General features: G+C 44.8%; 1 protein-coding gene across 2 annotated transcripts in view; it reads right to left on the bottom strand.

The window, feature by feature from the left end:
- Nucleotides 1-12,857: 12,857 nt before the first annotated feature.
- Nucleotides 12,858-24,156, bottom strand: part of Ca12 (carbonic anhydrase 12) — a 55,256-nt gene continuing 43,957 nt past the window's right edge. The window contains exons 9-11 of one of the 2 annotated variants that reach the window (XM_059268161.1): nucleotides 16,145-16,177; nucleotides 15,222-15,309; nucleotides 12,858-14,486 (exon numbers count right to left, since the gene is read on the bottom strand). In XM_059268161.1, coding sequence (XP_059124144.1) covers nucleotides 14,417-14,486; nucleotides 15,222-15,309; nucleotides 16,145-16,177 — 191 coding nt within the window. In that variant the 3' untranslated portion in view covers nucleotides 12,858-14,416. The remainder of the gene's footprint in view (nucleotides 14,487-15,221; nucleotides 15,310-16,144; nucleotides 16,178-24,156) is intronic. The other variant, XM_059268162.1, reaches the window with a different exon arrangement.

Raw genomic sequence — 24,156 nt, 5'->3', positions numbered from 1 at the left:
TAAGATTTTCCCAGAACTAGAAAAGATAAAGATACAGAAACCAAACAGTGACCATCACTGTGCTGAACCGAGAGCAAGAAGATGCCCATAGAGCTGGGATGTGTTCCTACCCAAGCATAGTATTTTCTTTTGTTAAGCTAAGTAAGAAACACATTAGTTGGTTATTACTGCTGTCTTACAAACCTTGTATGTAGCTATTCTGGTAAAGTGTTTGTTCATCTGAGGTATGGAGAACCTGAGGATTTTACTGCTATGCATACTTGTTGAGTTCTAAGGAAGTTCTCTAAGTACTAACACCATGTATTAGAAATGGGACAATTATAAAATCTCATTTAATAAAAACTCAGATGAAGGGCTGGGAAGATGGCTCAGTGGTTAAGAGCACATACTGTTCTTGCAGAGGACTCAAGTCCAGTTCCCAGCACCCACTTCGGACAGCTAACTACCACTTGTAACTCCAGCACCAGCAGATGAAGGCATCTGGCCTTCAGTTGCAACTGCATTCATATACTTGCACAGACAGGAACATACATATTAAACAACAACAACAACCAACACACATGAAAAGGACATGACCCAGTGAAACTGTTGTCTTTTTGAGGAAATTATCCAACAGTCCTTGGTTGCCTGTGGGTGTTCTTACACTGAGGGTTGTAGCAGCTGGGGCACAGCTGTGTCAAATAGCCTGCTTTGCCCCTTGCTAAGGCAGCCTCGAAAGAGGTGGAGTCTTCTACATGCACATTGAAATGCTGCTCTTATTAATAATGAAGAGGAGTAGGGCTTGATGTTGTATGCTGTCCTTCACACAGGTTTTCTGTGCAGAGAGAAAACTGCACATAAGATGGACCTTGCAATTGTGAATATTGTTTTAGTGCTTGAGTAACACAGTCAGTGGCCATGTGAAAACAGGAATAGATCCGGTTGCTCTCTAATATAAGCCACCTTCATCTTTAGTCTGTTTGAACCAGTGCTCATAACTGGAGGCGTGTGTCCGGTCTGTTCTTCTGGTCTGCCTGACTAGCAGTGCAGTAGCAGTGACCTCTTCAGAGCATCTGGATGATATGTGCTAAAGGAAGTGAGGGTAACATCTGCAGACTGCGCAGAAAATGACTTCTGTTCCCAGGAAAGAGAAGTCGTGTGACGGAAGGTTGTCTCTACCCAGTTCTTGTTGCATTAGCTTCAGCCCTGTACCCAAACAGGTGTTAACAGTAGTAGATGTGGGCCCCACAGTGACACTGAAGCCTCGCTGGGGATTAGAGGCGTGCACCACCCACCTAGCGAAAGGATCCTGTTGATGATTACAACGTTTATCTCTTTAGTCTTACTTTAGGCTTTTAATATTTTAATATTAAAATGTTAATATTAGGCTTTACTCTTTTTTAGTGTTCAGATGGGCACTGTCTGTGTATCATACATTGGGTTTTTAGATGCTGAATCTTTATGTAGTTTTCAGTGGACAGTAAAAAGATTGTGGGCACTTCATTCTCTGTTATTTGGAAAAGAACACCCTTCAGTATCTGTTACTATAGTTATCGCCTCATTTGAAACTGGACTGTACGTTCTGTTGTCTATTATTGATCAGCTATGAGACTTTTCAAAGTGAGGTCTATTGGCTAATTTAAAATTCACCAAGCATGTTTCATATCTGTGTGTTCAGAAGCAATTTGGTGCAGAGCTGTTCCTTGAGGCTTCTTAACCCAAGTAGAGAAAAATCCTCAAAGATCTTGGAGCCTCACTTTGAAAAATCTCGTAAGTAATTGTGAAAGAGTGAACTTACCAAACATCACACAGCAGTAGCTCAGACCAGAGGCAGGTGTAAAAGAGCGTGGTTTAGCTTCTACTTGGCAGCTTTGGGTAGTTTAATCTTTTCATTTTGCCTCCTCCTGGTGAGATGGGGCAGGTGTGACCTTTACTCTGACAGGAGGTTCAGGGAACTGTGAGGACCAATCACTGGAATCCATATGGCGGCAGTTGGCTCTGTTTGAAATGAGGCTGTTCCAGGTTTATACTGACCATGGCTCTGAGCTACCAGCTTGTAATAGAGGTGAAGATGTGCACACTCCTCAGCTGTCAGCCCAGAGTCGGCTACAGGTTCCTTGGCCCTTTCTCAGTAAAGCTGTGAGTCTTGTTAGTTGTCATTTGTTTGGCTCTGAGTTAGAATGGAGATTTCCCAGTGACCAACCTGGACACGTGAGAAACCTCCAGTGGAAAAATGTAAGGATTTTGCTTTTTATCTCATCAAAACTTACAACAGAAGAACCACTCAGCTGGCTTATTGTCCACTTTTGTGTAGAACACTTTTATTCCATGCAACAAGCTCTAAAATGACCATTCTAACTTGTGAGTTTCAAGATTTTAAGGCTCAATGACTTCTATGCGATACTTGTTATTTGAGTGTAAATCGTGGTAAATCTTGTAAAACTATGTTTTTTATGTACTTGTGTAAAATCAGATATGGAGCTTCTAGTGCTTTCTCCAGGTTGGCCATTCCCACAACACTGTTCAGACAGACTTATTGGGTGGCAGAAACAAGATACTCTAGAGAGTCTGCCATTGGAGAGCTTGTAGTTAACCACGTCGATTAATACATCTAAGTTTTAACCAGCCATGAAGCTCATACCTGTAATCCCAATGCCTGGGAGGGTGAGTTAGGAAGAGCACTGTCATCTCAAGGCCAGCCTGAGCTACAGTGAGACCCTGCCTCAAAGATCTGTAACTATTATGTTAAGGCACTTAGAACATATACTACAAATTGTGAGTAATACAAAAAGCTTGAATATATACCATTTCAGATTTTAGGATGAAGGGCACTGGGTAGTTTATATAGATACAAAATAACAGGTCCTGGCTGAGAACTCTGGGCTGGAACCCAAGTGGGAACTGGAAAGTGGGAGAAAGAAGTGAGAGAGGAAAGGGAGAGGGAGGGAGGGAGGGAGGGAGAGAGGGAGGGAGGAAGAGAGGGAGGAAAAGTCATGGAAGGTGTTCTGCTGGGAGCAAGAGCAAATGCTGTCAAATGCTCCGGACTGGTGAGTAAGCAGAGCAGGAGCAGATGGTAATGTTCAGAGAGATGAAACTCGCTGGTGACCTTTATGAAAGCAATTTTATGGTGGAGATAAGGCTGACCACTTAAATGGAGTGGTTTCTGGAGAATGGGAGGACATGCCAGCCTCTTGGGTGCAGTATTGTAAGAGGAGTGGGATGGCCTGTAGAGGATGTGGGAGCCGTGGAGGCTGTTCTTTTGTGTTATGATAAGGGCTGTATGTATGTTGGGGATTTATTGTGATGGGAATGATTCAGTAGAAAGGAAAAAATGATGTAGGAGAGAGGAAAACAGTTACTCAATCAGAGTCCCTGGAGAGTGGGTAGGAGGGATATATTTAGCTTCAAAAGCTTGTTAGATAAACATGGATGTTCAAAATCAGAAAATAGGAAAAGCCAAAGCTAAAGGAAGAAGAAAGCGAACAACATAGATAAGAGCAAAAAGAAATCAAGGACTAGCACTAAAACAGCGGAGGAAAAGAAACACATATCTGGTTCTTCAGGATAAAATCAATAACATTAGTAAAACCACTTAGATTGATAAGGACAAAAGAAAGGTCACCAAGGTCATAAATGAAACATCACTAGAGATCTCACATTAATAGATAAAAAGGGAATACTGTGATCAGCTTAATATCAATAATTTAAATTTTTAGATGGGGGGCTAAAGAAAGGGCTCTGCAATTAAGGACAGTATACTGTTCTTCCAGAGGAACTGGGTTTAGTTCCTAGCAACCATGTTTGGCAGCTCAGAATCATTTGGAATGCCAACTTCAAAGGGATCTAGCACCCCTGGCTTCCATGGGTACCTTTGCTCACATGCATATACCCACATACAGGCATGTACATGTGCATAGTTAAAAATAGTATTTTTTAAATTTTAGATTAAATGGACCAAGTCCTTTAAGAAACAATCATAAAACTTACTCAATAATTAGAAACATTTGGGGGTAAGAGAGGTAGCTCAGTCGTTAAGAGCACTTGCTGATCTTACAGAGGACCCAGGATCAGTTCCTGGCACCAACATAATGGTTCATAACTTTCTGTGACTTCAGTTCCAGGGGTTTTGACACTCTCTTCTTTCTTCTGAGGGCACTGCATTCACGTGGTGCACATATATGCAAGCAAACATACATATTGATAGAAATAAACGTATTTTTAAAGAATATTAAAAAACTATATCTTTTTCAGACTCAGCTTTTTTTGACTCTTTTCCCATTTCCATGTGTGTGTTTGGTATGCGTGCATGCGTGCCTGCGTGTGTGTGTGTGTGTGTGTGTGTGTGTGTGTGTGTAGACACATGCACATGAATGCTGAGGTTGATATCAAGAATCACCCTTGGTTTGGTTGTTCTTCACCTTATTTATTGAGACAGGATCTCTCAATCAAACTTAATACTTGAAATATGGCTACTCTTGCTATCTAGCTTGCTCTGGGAATCCCGTCTGTCTACTCTCTGGGGCTGGAATTACAAGCAGGCCACCACATCCACCTGGCATATACATGAGTTCTGGGAATCTGAACTCCTGTCCTCATTCTTGAACAAGTGCTTTAACCACCGAGCAGGAGCCCCCTTTTCTTGCCTCTTAATATGGCTTGTCATTATCTGTTGAGAGCTGGAGATCACTTAGTAAGTAAAATAAACCATTAGGGTGAGTTTCATGTTAAACTGCATAGAATTAGACTACATTTAATGTTTGCTGATGATTTGTACCAGAAACTTGGGGTTCTCTTGTTTTGCCGTCCTCTTGACTTGGGCCTCCCTGAGTGCTTGTTTTAGAAACTATCTGTGTCTTGACTTGGGCCTCCCTGAGTGCTTGTTTTAGAGAGACTCTGTGTCTTGCAGCTCTTTCTGCTGTAACACACTCTTGCATACTGGAGCTCTGTTGTTGCGGCAATAAGATGGGGATCATATCCTATAATCTTCAAATTAAGTGTCAGCTTTTCAGTGAAGTTTATCCTCAGCTTTCGCTTAGCTTTCTCCTCAGTGGATAAGATGGGAAGAATTAAAGGGGAGGGAAGTTGGAGAAACCCCCTTGATCCACATAATATGAGGCTCTGATAAACATTTTTTCTCTGAAATCGGGAATGAGGAAGACACAAGTATCCACTTGTTCTACTCTTACATGGTACAGTAATTGAAGTCATAAGTAGAGCAATAAGGGAAGAGAAAGAAGAGACATTCAGATAAGAAAGAAAGAAATCAAATCGTCCTGTACTTAAAAGGCTTAAGGGCTCTACCAGAAACCTCTTTGATCTGAAAACACTTTCAATAAAGTAGCAGAATATAAAATCAACATACATAATCACCTTTTCTATGTACCAATAATGAACATGCTGAGAAAGAAATCAGAAAAGCAATCCTGTTCATGATAGCCTAAAAATATTCCTAAACATAACCAAGGAGGTAAACAGCATGTACAATGAAAACTTTGAGAGAGAAAGAGAGAAAGAGAGAGAGAGAACAGCAAACTGATGAAAACAATAGGAAAGTCTTCCCATGTTCATGGGTCAGAAAGTTGATATTATGAAGCTAGGTTTGGTAGCACAGAGCTATAATCCCAGCACTTTGGAGGCAGCTTGGTCTGTCTATATAGCAAGTTCCAGTCAGGGCTATAGAGCGAAACACTTTCTTTAAAAAATTAGTATTGTGGGCTGGAGAGATAGCTCAGAGATTAAGAGCACTGGCTGTTCTTCCAGAGGTCCTGAGTTCAATTCCCAGCAACCACATGGTGGCTCACAACCATCTGTAATGAGATCTGGCGCCCTCTTCTGGTGTCCAAGCATACATGCAGACAGAACACTGTATGCATAATAAACAAATAAATCTTTAAAAAATAGTATTATATAAAAAAAAGCTATATTACTGAGAATGGTCTGTAAATTCAGTGAAGTCATCATTACAATGCCAATTATACTCTTCACCAAATTAAAAAAAAAATCAAACCTAAACTTCATCTGGAAACAAAACCCCAAACTGCTAAAGCCGTCCTAGACAGAAAGGGCAATGCTGGGGGTTTCACAGTCCCTGGGTTCCAAACACACCACACATCCATAGGAACGGAAACAGCACAGTACTGATGCAGGGACAGACATACAGACCAATGGAATAGAAGAGGATCCAGAAGTAAACCTCAGAGCTGTAGCCAGCTAACTTCTGACAAAGAGGCTTTGAAAAACATACACTGGAGGAAAAGCCAGCTCTTCAAATAAAGCTGAGAAAACAATATTCACACTGAAATTAGGATATCTCACCCTGCACAAAAATCAATTCAAAATGAACCAAAGGTCTACCCTCCCTTCTTGGATATTCTCAACTACATCCCTGGGGCTTCCTTTATTTAGTTGTGCCATGAACTTTCATACCTCCATATTTTTATTCTTTTTAGCTCCAACTAGGAAGCCCCTGATTTCAAGTCTTTCTCAAGTATCATTTCCTGTGATGCCTTACCTGACTTGAGTAGACTTGGAAAGGTAAGTGGCTTTCTCTACCATGATCGCTTACATGCTTTATTCTTAAATCGGGATAACTGGCATACAATAAAATAACTTGTGGTTGAATGTATGTACACATTGGCCCCCATGTACTCTGCTGTCAATCCTCTCCTGCCAAGACAGAATATTTCCTTCCCTCAGTGGGTGCTCCTCCTCCTTTCAAGCCACTCCACACTGACACAACCAGTGGCCCTCGCTTCTATCATCAGAGATAAATTTTGCTTGTTTTGGGCCATCAGGATGGCTCAATGGATAAGGGTGCTTGCCACACAAGCCTGGTGACCTGAGTTCAATTCCCAGAACCCACGTAAAAGTCGACTTGTCCTCTGACCTCCATGTGCCCAATGTAGCTTACATGCCCTTTCCCCAGACACACACAAATATATATATTTTGGTTTTTCGAGACAGGGTTTCTCTGTGTAGCTTTGTGCCTTTCCTGGAACTCACTTGGTAGCCCAGGCTGGCCTGGAACTCACAGAGATCCACCTGGCTCTGCCTCCCGAGTGCTGGGATTAAAGGTGTGCTCCACCACCGCCCGGCTATATTTTTTAATTTTCAAAAATACTTTGCTTATTTTTGAGCTTTATGTAACCAGAATAATATGAAGTATACTTCTGTCTTTGGCTTCTTTTGCCCAACAATTTCCCGAGATTCATTTGTTTTTGTGAATATCAATCAGTATTTACCACTTTTTATTGCTAAATAGAATTCAGTTTTGTGTATATGCCATTATTTGTCTAGCCATTCTTCTGTAATGGACAACATAGCATTGTGTTCAGGTTACTATATGTTATAGTTAGTGCCTTTTGTCTCCCTAAATGAGACTGTGAGCTCATTGATAGAGAGATCCTGTCGAAATCATGCCAGAGTCCCCACCACTTACTCTGCACCTAACAGACAATAGTTGCTCATTAAATCTTGGCTTTCAAATGAGATGGTATATGTGAAAGTCAATTGAAAGTGACTTTAATTGATAGGAAGGACGTTATCTTCATTTCACTGGTGGTTAAAAGGGAACGTTAAGCTCCTGAGCTGTGTTTGTTAATGGCTACATGGTCCTCCATGGAAAGGATTCAAATGGTTCTATGTGTGTCATAAGGTGAGACACTAAGATATGTGAGACCTGGTTTAATCAGATAATATAACTAGTTATATTATATACGTCACTAGACAAGTCTTTGCTTCTCCAAGAGAAGCCTGGCTGTATCATCACTGAGTAGCTGTAGAGGTCTCAGTATGCCCTTGAACTCAGAGATCCTGTGTTTGTTGTGCACGTTGTAGGCAATTAAAAGAGTTAATGTTTGAAAGGAGTGAACTCAAGTGGAAATGATGAGTTTGACTTACAATATTGAAGGTCATACATAGCTGGGCAAGTGAATAGAGATCATGTTTCTTCCCATGGTAGGAGTCCAAGGGAAGGGTGAGGCCAGCCCTGGCCAAACCTCTCCTGCTTGGTGGCCAGGAGGAGATAAGGTGTGGTTTGCCTATATGGGGTTGCCCCTTTCCCTCCATATTTATTGAGTTATGTAATTGCTATAATAAGGCTTGTATTTAAAGTGTAAAATTTGAACATTCTTGGCATACATGGAGAAACCAAGACAAGATAATGAACATATCCACCAGTTCAGCCACTTTTCATATACTTTATATTGTACTCATATACTCCTTAAACTCACACACATACACACATACCACTCCACCTCCCCAGGCAACCATTAATCTGTTTTCTGTCACTATGTTTCTATTCTTTTGAATTCTCTCATATGAAGTGATGTCTAAATATTGACTGAGAAGCACACACTCACACTGTGTGTATTTAGTGTTTTTCTCTAGACTTGCCTTAGGAAAAGAGAAAGCCCAATAAATGTGGCCATGGAAATTTAGTTTTACTGAAATAAGTGGTAAAGATAATACCCTGGGAGCTGAGGCGATTTCTCTACCCAACTGTAGTTGGTGGTGCCGGATCAGACTGTACCTAAATGGAAGTCAGAGCTTAATGTCACCAAGCAGGCTGGAGGCAGGAGGTTATTGACTTCCTGGAAATCATTTAGTGCCTTCAGTCTACGGGATCATTGCATGATTGAGGTAAGGACGGTGAGTTCTGTTACAAGAAAGTGCTTCCAGACCAGAGAGATGGCTCTGAGCGGAAGTGGCTGCTGGCAAGGCTGCAGGCCGAGGTTGGACCCGCAGGACACACATGGTAGAAGGAGAAAAATGATCCCTGGAAGTTGTTCTCTGATTTCTGAGTGCACACTATGGCAACTGCCTGAGCACACATATGTACACCACACACACACACACACACACACACACACACACACACACAGAGAGAGGAAGACAGACAGAGACAGAGATAGACAGAAACACAGAGAGAAATGAAATATTAAAAAAATAAGTTGCTTTCATGGGTCCTGTGGAGGGGACCCTCATTCTGATGACCATGATGCTCTTTAGCTAGCCAGATAATTGTTTCCTACTTAGGAGATGGAGGCACCCTTTCCCTGGGTGACCACATCATGGGATAAAAGTCAAGGCAGCTGAAGGCACTACCATATTGCTGGTTGACCTACAATTATAATGGTTCAGTCCAATGTATGCCACCTGGTGGCAAATACTTTTATGGTGAATCATTCAGTGCAGCAAAGCACTCTGGTCCTTCTCTGTGCCAAGTCATTATGTAATGAAGGGGCTTAAGTGGAACAGGGTTCTCCCCATGGCAGCCAGCTTTACATCTCCCTGCACCCTTGCAATAGTCAAATCTAAGTCATAGGAGCCACTGTGAGCCCCTGGCTGGGTGACCTTCAGAGTAGATGGCAGCTCAGTGTGGCCATACCCAGATCTATCCTGCAGATGGTGACTAAGGGTTGTGCCTCTGCCTTCTGCAGCTGCCCCGGAGGTCTCCATTCCTCCTGGGAGTGAGCCTCGTGAGACTTGTGACTCCCTGAAATACAGCAGATCCATAATGAACCATGCAGACAACAGAGTTCATGTGTGCATGACTCTGCTAGAACACAGCCTCTTCAGCCTGGCTGGCACCCAGAGCCTAGAAATGCCTTGTAGGTGGAAGGACCTAACGACTTTAAGGAGCTGGAGGTGGGGGGAGGGAAAGAAGAAGGGGAGGTTCTACTGAGGATAATCAGGCACCAGCTAAGTGGGAGTTAGGCAAAAGTGCTCGGACACCCTAGGTCCAAGTCACTCCTCTGCACCTGGACCCTCCAGGCAGTATCCAGGGTCAAGAAGGCTAAGAAGTTGCTGATACTACAAGGAAGAAATAGGAGGAGAGGAGGAACCAAGTCCAAGGTCTGGTGCTAACCTGCTCACCTTGGCTTGATTTTCCTATTCCTCCTGTCTCATTACCTCTCTGGTGTCCTCTATAATCTGTCTCCCATCTCCATTCTTCTAACCCCAAGTTGGTCCTCTAGACCTGCCCCTCCTGTGCAGTAAAATATGGTGCGCATGTAAAATATACTATAGATTTTAAAAATAGATAATAGCATAATTGAAATAGCCCATTAAAGTGCTGATTACATATTGGAACGACACTATCTCAGGTCCTTTGGATTATATAAGATTATTAAAATGTCGCTGGTTTCTTTACTCCTTTTTGTGTGGATTCTAGAAAGTCTAAAGTGTACTGTATGTGGCATTATACTTTATCTCTATTGGATGGTACATTCATTGTACTTTGGTTTGGGATGCCTCCTTTCCATACATCTGTTCAAATCTACTTTTTTTCAAGATGGGGTCTCGTTATATAGTCAAGGCTGGTCTTGAACTCTTTGTTTGCTTTTGTTTTTTGTTTTTTGAGACAGGGTTTCTCTGTGTAGCTTTGGAGCCTTTCCTGGAACTCACTCTATAGCCCAGGCTGGCCTCGCACTCACAGAGATCTGCCTGCCTCTGCCTCCCTGAGATTAAAGGGATTAAAGGCATGAACCACCACCGCCCAGCTGGTCTTGAACTCTTGATCCTCCTTACCTCAGCCTCTCAAGGGCTGGAAACACAAGTATCAAGTGACTTTCTCTTCAAGGCCCAGCTTAGGTAGTTTTAGCTATATTTAGAGGAGGGAATGATGAAGCTGAGGGAAGAATTGAATGCTTTATACCACTGGTAGCTCCCACCTCCACGCTTTCCTGGCTTAACCCAGATGAGTCTTGATTGTATAGAATGGGGAGAAAGGCTGCAGAGAGAGGAGATACTACCTGGTTCAGGAAGTGTCTTCCTAGCTTCCTGCCTAGACATAAGAGCAGGTCCAAAGCATGAGCATTTCAGGGAGCTCTACGTCTTGCTCCCAACCTGTCTGCATCCCTGCAACTGCCCAGGACACATGGGAGGATGTCAAAGCGAAGAGCTGGAGAATGCTCTGGTTCTCAATAAAGCAACCATCAATACCCATGGCTTGTAATGTTTCTAATCCAAAGCTGGGTCAGCTGCTATGTCACCTCTCAGAGCATGTTATTCATGAATAGAATGAAAATTGGAGGCTTCTCTGAATAACACGCACAAACAATGATGGGACCTATTGTAACCTGCACAGCACCTCTTCTTTAGCAAAGCAGTGTGTGAAGTCTAGATTCAGACAAAAGGTGATAGCATGTTTGCAAAAGGATTCAAAATAAGGGAACGACAGCCAAGAGAGGTCATCCACCTACTGCTTGCAGCATTCTCAGAGTAAGAAGAGACACAGACCTGTTCCCTGTAGTCATAGCCCTGTGGTTTGGGATACCTCCTCTTTTTCCATCCATCTGTTCAAATCTAATATGGGTATGGGTACACAAGAGCCATAAGAGGGTGTTGAATCCCCTGGAGCTGGAGTCACAGGTGATTGTGAGCCACTGGATGTGGGTAGAAGGAAGCAAACCTCAGATCTCTGCAAGAGCACCAAGGACTCTTAACTACTTAGCCATCTCTCCAGTCCCTGGCCTTCGCCTCCTGATATTCCTATCTCAGCCTCTCAATGGCTGGGAAAGCAGGCATCCTGTGACTTGTTCTTCAAGGCCCAGCTTATACCCTGTTTCCCCCCTAAGCTCTCCCCTAATTACTCTGGATTTCCCAGCCTCACTAATAAGCAGTTACATGACTCAGAGCTACACACACCATATATCTTCATACCCCTCCATCCTGAGTGATTAAGTCCATCTGTGTGTTTTCCTATGGAGCCAGATTCTAAGAGCTGGATGCAAACGACAAGATCATTTGTTCTCATTAGTTACTCATCACCAATAGAAATGCTTCATCCACTCTTACCTTTGGGGGGAAAAATCAGTCTAATGTGAAAAACATTTTTATTATAATTTCTTATATTTTCAGTGTATGTCTTCATTACAATCATTGGTACAATAAATATAGAAGTGCTAAACAGGCCATCATCACAGTGGCCTATGGATGAGAGACACAGGGACCCAGGGATACTGTCACCCCTGGTACTTTCTCAGGGCCGATCAGGAGGCCTTCAAAGAGTACTGAGAGGGTGAGGAATAGAAATATGATTAAGACAGTCAGTGCAGCAAATTCTAGAATACTATTAAAGCCATGGATACATGTTTTACTCTAACAGAAGACAGATACTAAAAAAACCACAGCGAGACTCAAGTTCTCCAGTTAGAGGCATAGGAAAACTGCAGAAACCAGTGCCTCCCCCAGGTCCCGGGTGCATGCCCCACCCACCCATGCCTGGTGTCAGTCTTCTTCACCTGCCATGTGCCCAGCCCTGTGCCCACCCAGGCTCTCCTAGGCACCCACCTTACACCTCACACAGCCGAGTTAAGGCGTGTAAGGCAAGCTGTGCTCCACACCCCACAGCACTGGTTTCCCTCAGTGGTGGCCAGAATGATTGGGAATACGGAGAAAGCTGCATCTTCAAGAGTTAACAGTTGACAGCGCTGATTCTCGGAGCACTCTTTCTGCTCCCTGGCTTTGTTTCATCTCAGCCATGAGGACTGAACGAGGACTGAATGTCTGGGCCATGCTGAATGGGAAGAGGGAAGGAGAAAGGCCGCTGTTTTCACCTCCTAGCACATCTCCCATTAGGGCCAGTCTTCATGCCAGGGATGACAGTCTCGCTGTGCTCTCACATAACTGGTCGGCACATAGTTCTTTGAGACAGTCTTGCTGTCCTGGAGTGCTTTATGCTAGTTTCTGGCTGACCATTCTGGCCCCCTGCATTGTGCTGCTGCTGCTTCTTGAGGGTTGTCCTTTCTGTGATGATACCATCGGGCATGTCAGCTGCAAGGCCAGGATGGCACCCAGACTCCAAGGCTGTCAGTGATCTTGTGTGCATGCACATACACTGCACACGCACACGCACACGCGCGCGCGCGCACACACACACACACACACACACACACACACACACACACACAGCCAAGCCCCCATTGGATCACCTATAACCTCGCCCAGTGAATTATGTTACAAAGACATGGGGCTGGCCACTGTGAAAAGTTGTAATGGTAGAGAAAGATTTTTTATCAAATCAGAGGAAGGAGTAGAAGGAAAAAGATATAAAAACAAAACAAAAACAAAAAACCTTGTGCTTCAAGAGGACATTCCATGCTGTCAAAATGAGACTAAATCAGAGAACTGCAAGGAACTAGGAATTCGGGGCTGGTGGCCGAGGCTCCTGTAGAGCCGTGGAGCTGACTGCACTCCACAGAGTTCTCACCTCTGTGGGAGGAACATGAAGAAGGAATTAAGTATTCTAAGAAACTGTGTGACTGAGGGGGAAGAACAGGGAGAATCTTGGGAACATTCCATTGGTTTTGGTACTTAAATACCAGGACCTGGTTTGGCTCTGTGCAGCTAGCTTCTTGCTTTGATAGTATGAAAATACATTTTGACTAAACATCGTTTAGACTTCTCCACGGCCAGAGGAGTAGACAGTCCTGACACTGAGTTGGCAGAAGGGATATCAGACAAGGTTGAACTGATATTTGGGCAAAAGAGACAAAGCTGCACAGTAGTCTTGCTTCTGTCTGTTTCCCATGGGTGCAAAGCAGAGCAGATCATTCATAAATCACATCTACTCCAGGAGAGAGAACGCAACTCATTTTTCCAGCAATGGAGTAGAGTATGAAACACAACTGCCCTCCTGAGGCTAAGTAGGCGGTAACTTAGACTCAGTTTCTTTTCCACTGTCTCTTGATTCCAGTTCTGACTCCAAAGGAAGACTCCCGGACAATGTATGCCTTCCCATTGCCTCCATTTCCCCTTTCCCTGTCTCCCTCTTATCCCCACTAAGAAACAGGACTTGAGCCTACATGGCTGTAAGGTTTGGTCAGTGTCTCTAGCCCAAAAGACAGGACTGTGGAAATGCCCTAGTATATTATAGTTTTTCTTTTTTTCTGATCATCTGATGCTTCCTGTCGCAATTCTCCATAGGCATGAGGTCAGGCTGGAGGGTCTGTCAGGGCAGAAGAAAATCCAAGGAAGACAGTTCCTCGCTGAGGAAGGAAGCTGAGTTTCAAAAGCGTCACCTGAGCAAAGGACACACACTCTGGTCTGGAAGGTCAGAGAATAACTGGAATGTCCATGGCACTGGGGACATATCAAGATTAACCTAGGATGGAAGTGGTTTCCAAACCCTAATAGTCCACCAGCAGGTTCGGTTTGTGACCCAGAATCCTAAATCTTCAGTCATCTCACGCAGCTAGAGAAATCCACTGAAAGCTCCTGCCCCCTAGATCAGTTCATCCCACTCACTGGTCACCCTGGGGTGGTTGTGACAGCAGAACAGGGGAGGACCAACTGGAAGCCTCACAAGAGTCTGGGGAAGGGGTTACAGTTGGGCTCGAGAGAACACCTTGAGGTATTTCAAGTGTCCAGAGAGCCAAAGTATGTAGTGTCCAAAGCAAGGTCCTTCCTTGGATGTCTGAGGGTGCCAGGGACCTCAGGCGTGGGCCTCAGTCTCCTTCTTGATGGCTGGCTTATAAATGACTCCCTTGTTGTCACCTTTTCTGCTACAGGAACAATAAGAACACAAGTCTTGTTAGTCAAAGAGGAGAGAGAGGGAGCCAGAGAGCAGCCTGGCTCAGGTATGGAATAAAGGAGTTTTAGAAGTCCAGATTCCTCTCTGGGAGACCTTTCCTCTGTTGGACTTGAGAGAAAATGGTGTCACACCAAGCTTTAACTGAAACAGAACCTATTTGTTTTCTGTTTGCAAGGCCTGGTCATAGCAGACCTGCATCCTAAAGCAGGTCTTACTATTACTCCCACTTCAAACTTCTCATGCCATAATTGGAAACCTTGTTTTCCATACCAAGAAAAATAAATTGAGTTAAGAAAAGCCAAGCATGGCAATAAAACTATGGGCAAAGGCATTTATAGCTAATATGAGTGAGGGACCAGGTTTTTCTTCATTTTTCTTTTTGGATTCATAGAAGAAACACCAGATGGAAAGATCTTAGTGCCAAGGCAAACACACATCAGAAGACTCGCCTAAGGTCTCACAGCTAACTAGTAATGGAGAAAGGCTGGTAGAATCACCAGCACACCTGAGCACAGTAACCCTTAAATGACCAGTATTTCATGCAAGGAAATAGACACTGGTGTTTGGAGAGCAGCACTCTTAGGGTAGTGTGGGTTATACAACAGGAGCTCTTCCTTCTGCAGAGCTGTCCCTCCAGATAGACCAGTCATCACGGGCACATAAGCCACACATTCAGAATGGGAATTCTGAATCCAAACCAACTCACCTCTTCTTCCTTCTGAAGAGCCAAACAGACACTGCCAGGACAATGGAGATGCCAAGGATACCAGCCAGGACCACGGAAAGGATGATGCCTGGTGAGGAGGCAGGGAGCACCTGTCACATTCCCCCTTTCCTCATTGGTCCCCGTAGCACATGGGTGTGAAATGATGAACTAGCTACACTGTTGTCCCCAGGGCATTGTGATCCCCCCACCTCTGTTCTCAGGATTCTGGCCTCTGGCTTTGTGGGACTGACTGGCTGGAGTGCTTAGGGGGCGCCTGCAAATTGCAGTGGTTTTCCCTCAGGGGCTCTCAAAGTTGCACAAGGATCATCTGAGGATCATGTTCACAATGTAGACTTCCCGAAAGGTCAGCCCTAAGAGACTTGGTTTGGTCTATTGGACCTGGGACCCAGGAAGCTACATTTTATTTTCCAACATCTCCAGCTGATGCTGACGCTGATGCTTGTGGTCTGTGAACCACACCTTGAGAAACCCTGGGCTACAGAATAAGATCTCAGTCTACTTTTGCTTGCTGGATGTAAGGTCTCTTGGGACGATTCTATCAATGTTGCCCCCAATTTTCACTGCTGCAGCAACAACCAACCCCATGGCCAAGGTCATGTGACCAGCCACCTGACCTTGGGCTTAGGTATGTTTTTAAGCAGTGCCTTCCAACCTTAACCAACAGAATGTCTTAAATGGGATTTTTGCATACACACCACAGAGTGATTCATTCTTTTCATTAGAGAAACATTTGATTGGCAGTTCATTTTTTTTTTTTAATTAAAGAGCAGCTTGAGGGATACCAGAAGCCAAAGCGACAGCAGAGAAGCAGAAGAGATGGGCTGAAAGTATCACAAAGCCCAGATCACATGAAAATCACGGGATCACCCAGGTGTAACATGCACACTCAGGAGGCCACATACCCAAACTCAGTCCTGTGTCGGTAAGGAGTCCTACTTCAAAAGGGGAGAAAAGACTGGAAGTTAATCTAGAGCCAGACCGTGATGGATCTAACCAGTGCATAGCATAAAACTCTTATTTTTGGTTGGTATTCCAGGGCTTATTCAGATTTTAGGGATGGTGACCCCTGTCTTAGGTTGATGGGGTAGGGAAATTCCCACCTAGGGATCCATACTGTTTCCTCCTCCATCCTCTGTTCCTTTACCACAGTCACTTTCTTTGCTAGGGCAAGACTTCAATTTTTAATCATGGTGGCCAAAGAGGCAAAGTGAAGCTGGATAAGAATTAGCCTACCTTGGCAAGTTTTCTATTTCTCTGGCACCTGTCTTTCTCAGTGAGGAACTGCCACCAGTCTTCTCTCCTCTCCCATCTGCTCTGATGTCACGCTTTGGTTCTTTCTTTCCCACATCTGCTTGGCCCTACTGGACAAACTCCTCTACTCTACCAATCTATCTTCTCTGCTTCATGAGACTGAGGTATTATGACTTCCCCCAAGGAGTCACTATTAGGAATAAGTGGGATGAGTTTGGAGTTCTAAGTGGGACCCAGCCATCGAAGGTAAAATCCCACAGCCTAATAGGGATCTCCAAGGGTGTAGTCACCTGTGACTGCATCTTTCTGAATAAACAGAGGACCCCAATCACAACATCCTCCCTGAGCAGCCCCTAGCCTGCTTCCTATACTTTCTCACTACTCTTCTCTTCCTCTCAGCCAGGTCCTCCATCTAAAGAAGTCTGTTTACATACACCCTCTTCTCGGGTGCTTTTCTGAAACTTTACAGAACGTGTGTGTGTGTGTGTGTGTGTGTGTGTGTGTGTGTGTGTGTGTGTTTGCGTGTGCACGCATGCGTGTGCCTCCCTGCCTGCTTTTCTGTCTATTCGTGGTGTTTGTTCTAACTCACACTGGAAGCCTGAGTGTGACAGGCTGTGGTAACCCGGTATAGTCTGCACCTGTATAGCCCACCATAGGAACCAAGATACTAGGTGAACCCTGGCCAAGTGTGAGGTGCCAGCAGAGGGTAATAATTCACCCTTGGGGCTTTCATCATATGGAGGTTGCAGGGTAAGGTTTTGCTCACCTGCCTTCTCCTATCCTGTGGCCAGAGTCTGGCTGATTCCCCAGGAGCCATAATACCTGTACCCCTTCTCTACTATCCTGCAATTTCACACCAAGCCTGCCAAGCCTCTGAGACAAGCCTGAGTGGCCCTGGCTGCCGTGAGAGTAAACTGAGTAGGCATCAGGAGAGTGTCCCCAAGGACAGGTGGACTGTTCCTGTTCTGACTGGCCACCACCAAGAGTTCATAGCTCTTAAGTAGCTCCCCTGGTCAGATTGCCTGCCCAGGCCTCCCTGGTAAACTGAGCACTGGGAACAATGTATGTCTCGAGATGTACATAGGACAGGTTCCCACTCAGGGAGAATTTTATGCATACTGTATGCTCCCCATAGCCTGGGGTCCCAGCACAGTACAACTTAGTATTTGAGTTTGCTGGGGTTTTTTGTTTATTTGTTTGTTTGTTTTTAAATGGTACCCAGAGACCTTGCTCATTTCTATCTTAAACAAGCTCTGGCCATTTCTTCTCTAGCCCTGTCATGAAACACAATTTTGTTCCTCAAGCTCCAGAAGCTCATAGTGCAGATCCAGCCACATAAGACTGTCACTAGCTAGCCACCTGGCTAGGTTGTCCAAGCTGGACCATCTCTTTCACAGTCACCATAAACATGTGAGAGTCACATGGGCCCAAACAGCTGAGCCTTCCTACCACATGGCTGAAGGAGTTGTCTGTGTGCTATGGGTCTTGGGTTGCTGAGCAAAGCCCATGGAGATCTAGGCCCTACGGTGATCTAGGCCCAGCTTGGTGGCTTCTCTGGAGGAGGAGTCCAGCATTTCCTTGCTTGCTCTGCAGCATTTTGACAATAGCATAATTGAGCCCAGTGCTCCAACCCAAGTTTTTCACTCCTACGTGGACTCTGTCAGGGACTAAATTGTCTCTCTTTGGAAACAATGATGTGAGCCCACACAGCAATGAAGACAAAGAAAGTTCCAGAGACTGGAATAAGTGAATTTTCAGCTAAGACTTTGATGTTGAAAAAAACAAAGCAGCTAAGGTGCCAAGGAAGAAAAACGCTTGGCAAAGGGTGTCACCATAACAGTTCTACCTCCCCAGGATGCTCAAGGCAGGAAGGTGTGGTTAGAATGCCATCCTACCAATTTAGGCCGTACCAACCAAGGTCTGCAGAAAAAGACCTTGCTCAGCGGGTCTTTTTGAGGCCCACTGAAGATAGGGCCAAAGCATCTGCTGACTAAAGAGCCAGGGAGCTAGCAATGAGCCTTTCAGGGCATAGGGAGAAATGTCGAGATAACTTGAGAACTCGAGCCAGAAGAAGAAGGCAAAGTATTTCTCAGTAGAGGCTCAGCCAGGTGAGGCTAGTCTCTGGGCAGCTAGAGTACAGGTATCAAAGATGGTGCAGGATGGGCTGAGCTGGAGAAGGTTGTGTTCAGCTTAAACAAAGAAATTAGTTGTTTCCAAACAGGGACAACAACATGTAATTCCTAGAGAAGAATGATGAGACAGGTGGGGAAAATGGAGACAGGCTTGCTCTCAGAGGTGGTCCATGACAGCCAGCTGATGAGAACCTAGCGGAAAAGACTCCTGAGATAGATACCTCAAGCTGAGAAGATGGGCGAGCACTGCCTGCTCAGTGCCTCCATAGAGCACTTAGGTACCAGCCAGAGTGAACAGAGATAGGGCGATGCAACACACAAAAGGAAATTGCGCACAGGTGCAGACAGCTGCATTGTCCAGGAAGGTCAGGAACTGCTTGACACAAAGGCCCCTTACTACCTGGACTAGCTGGCTCAGGAGCTGCCTCTTCCACTGGCATCTGGCTGCACCGAGGATGCTGGTTAAACTGCTTTTGAGGTGTTCTGAAGCCTCAAGTACAAACACAGACAAGTCCAGCCCGGAGAGCAAGCACTCATTTACACATCTTGGAGTACCTGGAACAACAGTCTAGTATTTTCTAGTTCTACGTTCAATTCTGTTTGATTGTGGGATGTAATCTCTTATTTCAAAGTCCTGTCAAAGCACGGACTGTTCTCAGAGTCAACATGTTATGCAGGGATGATATATCTTCAGTGGTCTCCAGTCTTATGACGGAAGCCAGGAGAGTTTAGATTTACCAGGGGTTTGGTTGCTTATGAACATGACATTGACTTAGAATGATAACAAGTTATTCTTATTATATTATTATTTTGTACCCTTATTCTATAAGCCACAGAGTCAAGTGACTGCAGTGCTAATGTTCTTTTCCAGTTGTACTTGGCTTAGGAAAATGCCCTCAGTGACCAAGCACACATTGCTGCTGCCTTTGGAGGGTATTTTTCAACCAGGCAATGTTTTTCATCAACCCTGTATAATCCAGTGAGAGAATAACTTCTCCAAAGAAACTCACCAAAAAGGCACCACTAGGCAGATTATAAAGTAGCTGGCTTATAAAACTGTGATAGAAACTGAGGGCTTTGTCTCCCAGATTGCAAGCATGCCTGCCACACTGTTCTGAGCCAGCTGCCATGCCAGCTCTTGAACTTTGAGTTGCATTCAGTGGTCCAGGCTGTCAGGGATTAAGGGATAATGGCTAATGGGATGGGGAGCTTATATCCCCGTCAGCCCAGAGCCACAACAAGTGTGACATCAGTTGGCAACTTCCTCCAGGCCTTTAAAACTCGGTTGCAAGTTCTAGTCTTGAATTTCCCTTACATATGGTTTTATTTTAACATGGTTGGAAAACTTAGAAATTTGACAACTGGCCAGGCGTATGTGTAAACCATTCTAGAGAGAAGATACTGGGGAGGAAAAGGAAAAGGAAATGGTCAGTTATATCTTTTAGCAAGCTTATAACCTGCACCAGGCACAGTGCCAGGAATAAAGAAATGAGACGCGAGACATCAGGCATCCTTTCCGTAAGGATGTAAGTGTATAGTGTATAATATTCTCTGTCTGTCTATCTATCTATCTATCTATCTATCTATCTATCTATCTATCTACCTACCTACCTACCTATCTCTGGTTTGACTGTATTGTAATAAGTAATTACTTGGTTAAATGCCACATACCACAATAGAGATGAACAAGTCAGATGAAAGAGGCCGGTAATAAGCCACCTCCAGGGTAATAGGGAGGGCTTCTGAGAGAGTGTGATTAAAAGTCTTAAAAGAACTTTGAGAATGAGAGAGAGCCATTCCAGACAAAAGGAATAGTCTATGTGCCTTCCCTGTTTTTAGGAGGCCCTGCAGTTTGGGAGGCTGAGGCTGAGAGGGCAGGGATGGTGGCCACAGAGAGCTGACATGGGAGGATCAGCCAGGGCCTCATCAGGAATGGGTCCATCCTTATGCCTGGCCCCTTTCCCAGCTGTTGTTCCTGAACTCAGCCTGCTCTGAGTCAGGGGCTTGTCAACAGGAGCAAGATGGAATGCTGGGGGGGGGGGATTTTTTTTGGTTTTTGATTGTTTTTTCTGTCCCATAGTGCACAGCAAGGGCATGCTAGGGAAACTCGTGGTGTGTTGAGGGGACTGGGACTTCACTTCTTAGTACATTTGATGATTGCTGATCACAGTTCAGACCCCTGATCCAGGTCTGGGAATCTGAAGGTAGAAACTTCTCTGTTTTCCCATTGGATGCCTTGGAAGAATTGATGATACTCTTCCATCTAATAGCTTTTATTTATAAATAGAAAGTTGAAGAAACACAAGGTCAATAACCACGGCATATAAGTTCTAGTCTCAAAAAAAAATTAATCAGCCATCTTAGCTGGATAAAATTTCTCCCTTTTGAAAGTTTTTCTAAAACTATGCAGGTCTGTCCAGGATAAGCAGGCTCTAATTATGTTACTGTGCAAATGGCCATTGGTTAGAGCCCTCCCCCTCGATGTCCAGCAAGCTCAATAGTACAGCACACTCACTCATCTAAATGCCCCTCAGCTGGCTCTAGATCCCTAGTGAGTGACATGCAGTTCCTCAGAGCAGGCCCACTAAAGACATGATTAAAGAAACTTTTTGGCCTTTTCCTGTCTCTCCAGTTTCCCTGCCCCTAACATCCCTAAAAGGAAATAGGCAACATTAGTATTTAGGTTTGATAGACCCTTGCCTTACTATCCATCACCATTTGGACTTGGAGTTGGGGTCATTGACTGGGAAAAAATTAACCCATTTCTGGGCCCTGACCTGTGCTCTTCCCAGCATCCTCACTTAGGGTACCTGGCTCTCAGGAAACCTGAACTGACTTTAGGTGAGCCTCCGCTCTGGCACCCCACCTTGAGGGCAAGCTCAAGTCTTCCTTGGAAGAAGGCATTTTCCGCAGCCCCTGCAGGATCTACAGCTTTCCATCTGGAGTAGGGACTTGAAGCCATCCAAACGGCCACCAAGTGAGGTGGGAAGGAGACAAGGGATGATGAGGGCCCTGAAGAAAGGTGCTCAGATGAAGGGTCTGTAGACTTTCCCAGAGGAGCTAGGTCTCTCTCTTGCCACTTCTCCTAGCCTTACTGGGTTGTATAAGAAGGATATTTAGTTAAGTTCTAAAGGGCTATGGGAACAAGGCTTCTCTTGGGTTAGTTAGTTTGGGATCATCATCACCAGACTCAGGTTTTCAGGATATAATACAATACAGACTAGAGATGGCTCTGTGGTTAAGAACACTGGCTGATTTTCCAGAGGAGTTGGGTTAGATTCCCAACACCCACAGTGTTGGAAATGGTGGCTCACAACTGTCTGTAGCTACAGTTCAATGGAATCCAACACCCTATTCTGATCTCCTGGGGCACCAGGCATGCACATGGTATACAGACATACATACAGACAAAATACCTATAGACATATAAAATAAAAATTTAATAAAAAAATAAAGATCAGAGCATGTGATACTCAACTTTCAAATCCTATACTAATGGGGAGAAAACCAGTCCTAAGCCCACAAAGTCACTGACCAATCCCTGGGATAGTGGTTCCCAATGCCATTTTGCCTCATCTCCCCTAGAGAACTGGGCATTGTCCAGAGATACTGTTTGAATATCACAAGTGGACACATGCCACAGGCATCTAATAGGTAAGGATGAGGGACTTCTGCTAATCCTACAGGGCATAGGGAGGCCCCACTATAAGAATTATCCTGCCCCATGTGTCAGTAGTGCCAGAGTTGAGAAACCCCTCTCTAGGGCTACATCATGGCTAAAGTACAAGCCCCTTCCAGGCAGAAAGCACGTTCTGTGCTGCTTTTATAAGTATGTTCTCGTAATAGCAGTTGAATGGTTCAGTCCTATGTGTTTCAATTTGATTAAATCTCAGAACACACACACACACACACACACACACACACACACACACAGCACACACGCCCTTGCATTTTCTCTCCTAGAGATTTTCTTTGCTTTCTTTTCCTGGAAGAATGTTTGGATTCCTTAGCTCTCATTAACTTTCGAAGGAAACTGCATAGAACAGACCCTAATCATCAATGGGCCTCCATGGAAGAGTCTGCAAAGAACTGAACCCAAATCACTCAGGGGTCATGTGGACAAACAGGCCCACGCTATAAACCTGAAAGTGCATGTTAGCCAGACCTGCCCCAGGTTGGCCGGGAGAGGCCTTTGTGAACTCAGGCACCTGTGGGCAGAGGAGGGCAGGAGCTGAGCTTCCCAGGGGCTGCCGCGTCATCTTGCCTCAGGAAGCAGCCTTGCTTGCTGCCTGTGTTTTGGAGTATGAGGAAAGGGGTACTTTGGCCAAGTTTCTATAATCAGTGTCTAAAAGTTTGCCTTGGACTGCTGCAGATTCTCCAAGGAGAAAGCCTCGCCTCGCCTCGCCTCACAGAAGCAGCATCTCTGACCAAGCCATGCGGGAGGGCCTGTGGCAAAGCTACGTTTGGGCTTTGGTCCTGATGTCCTAAGCCAGGGATTAGTCTTCAAGCTTCTGTCTAGAGCCTTCTCAGTCTACTCCAGCCAGACTTGCAGGATCTACCAAAGCACTCAGCTACAAAGCTGCCTGTATGGTCCAGTCTACAAGCAGCTACTTAGACCTGAGCCCATCTGAGAAGACGGCTAATTAGCGCCAATGCCACAGTCCATCGGTACAAGTGGGGATTACTTTTAGTTGTCATAATCAAATTCCTGCACGGTTTCTTCTGATCCTCTGTAACTGCCCCCAAACACTGACCCTGCAATGTAAAGTCAGGATTGGCAGTTATTAGTATCCATTTTGAATCATAGTATGTTGGCGCTGAAAGGATGTCAGAGTAGGTCTCCAGCCTGGCATCCTGTGGCCAAGGAAACCAGGGCCAAAGAAGGGCGTGCTTTGTTCACATCATACAGTCAGGAGAAAACAAAGCAGTGCCTTGAACCGAGGTCTCCTGACTTCAGGGAAAGCATCTGTTACCCTCTTTCCAGGTACATATACAGACTAGATTAGAGAGCAGCTCTTACAGCCCTTGAACCATAAGCAAAATCTTGCCTGATCTTTGTGGACTATGGTCCTCACCTCTAGGCGTTTAAATTTAAGAATTGAAGTATCCATACAGAGTATGATGCCTCACATCTATAATTCCAACCTCTTAAGAGGCTGAGGCAGGAGAACCACAACGGCCAGCCTGGACCTATGTAGTGGGTTGAAAGGCAGCCTGAACTATAGGAGACCTTGTCTCAAGAACACAGAGAACTGAAGCACCTTCGTTCAATTCCACATACTTCACAGTCTACTTAGAAGAACAGGGAAGGAGAGTGCTGTGTCCATAATGGAGAGCAAATGAAAACCTCCCGGGCATTCAAATCATTCCCTAGAAAACAACTGAGCTGTCACTGTCTTACACATTCTCAGGTGATAGGAAGGGCCACCCTGCTCCCAGATTGTGTTTCAGACTCAGAAACTGAAGAGAAGGGGAATGACCTTAATTGAGTGGTATCTGGAGAGAATGCAAGGCACAAACCCTCGGGCACG

The sequence above is a fragment of the Peromyscus eremicus genome, chromosome 7 (genome assembly GCF_949786415.1).
Source record: "Peromyscus eremicus chromosome 7, PerEre_H2_v1, whole genome shotgun sequence".
Classification (NCBI taxonomy): Eukaryota; Metazoa; Chordata; class Mammalia; order Rodentia; family Cricetidae; genus Peromyscus; species Peromyscus eremicus.
The sequence above is the reverse complement of the archived record's forward strand: the minus strand, read 5'-3'. Positions and strand labels throughout refer to the sequence as shown.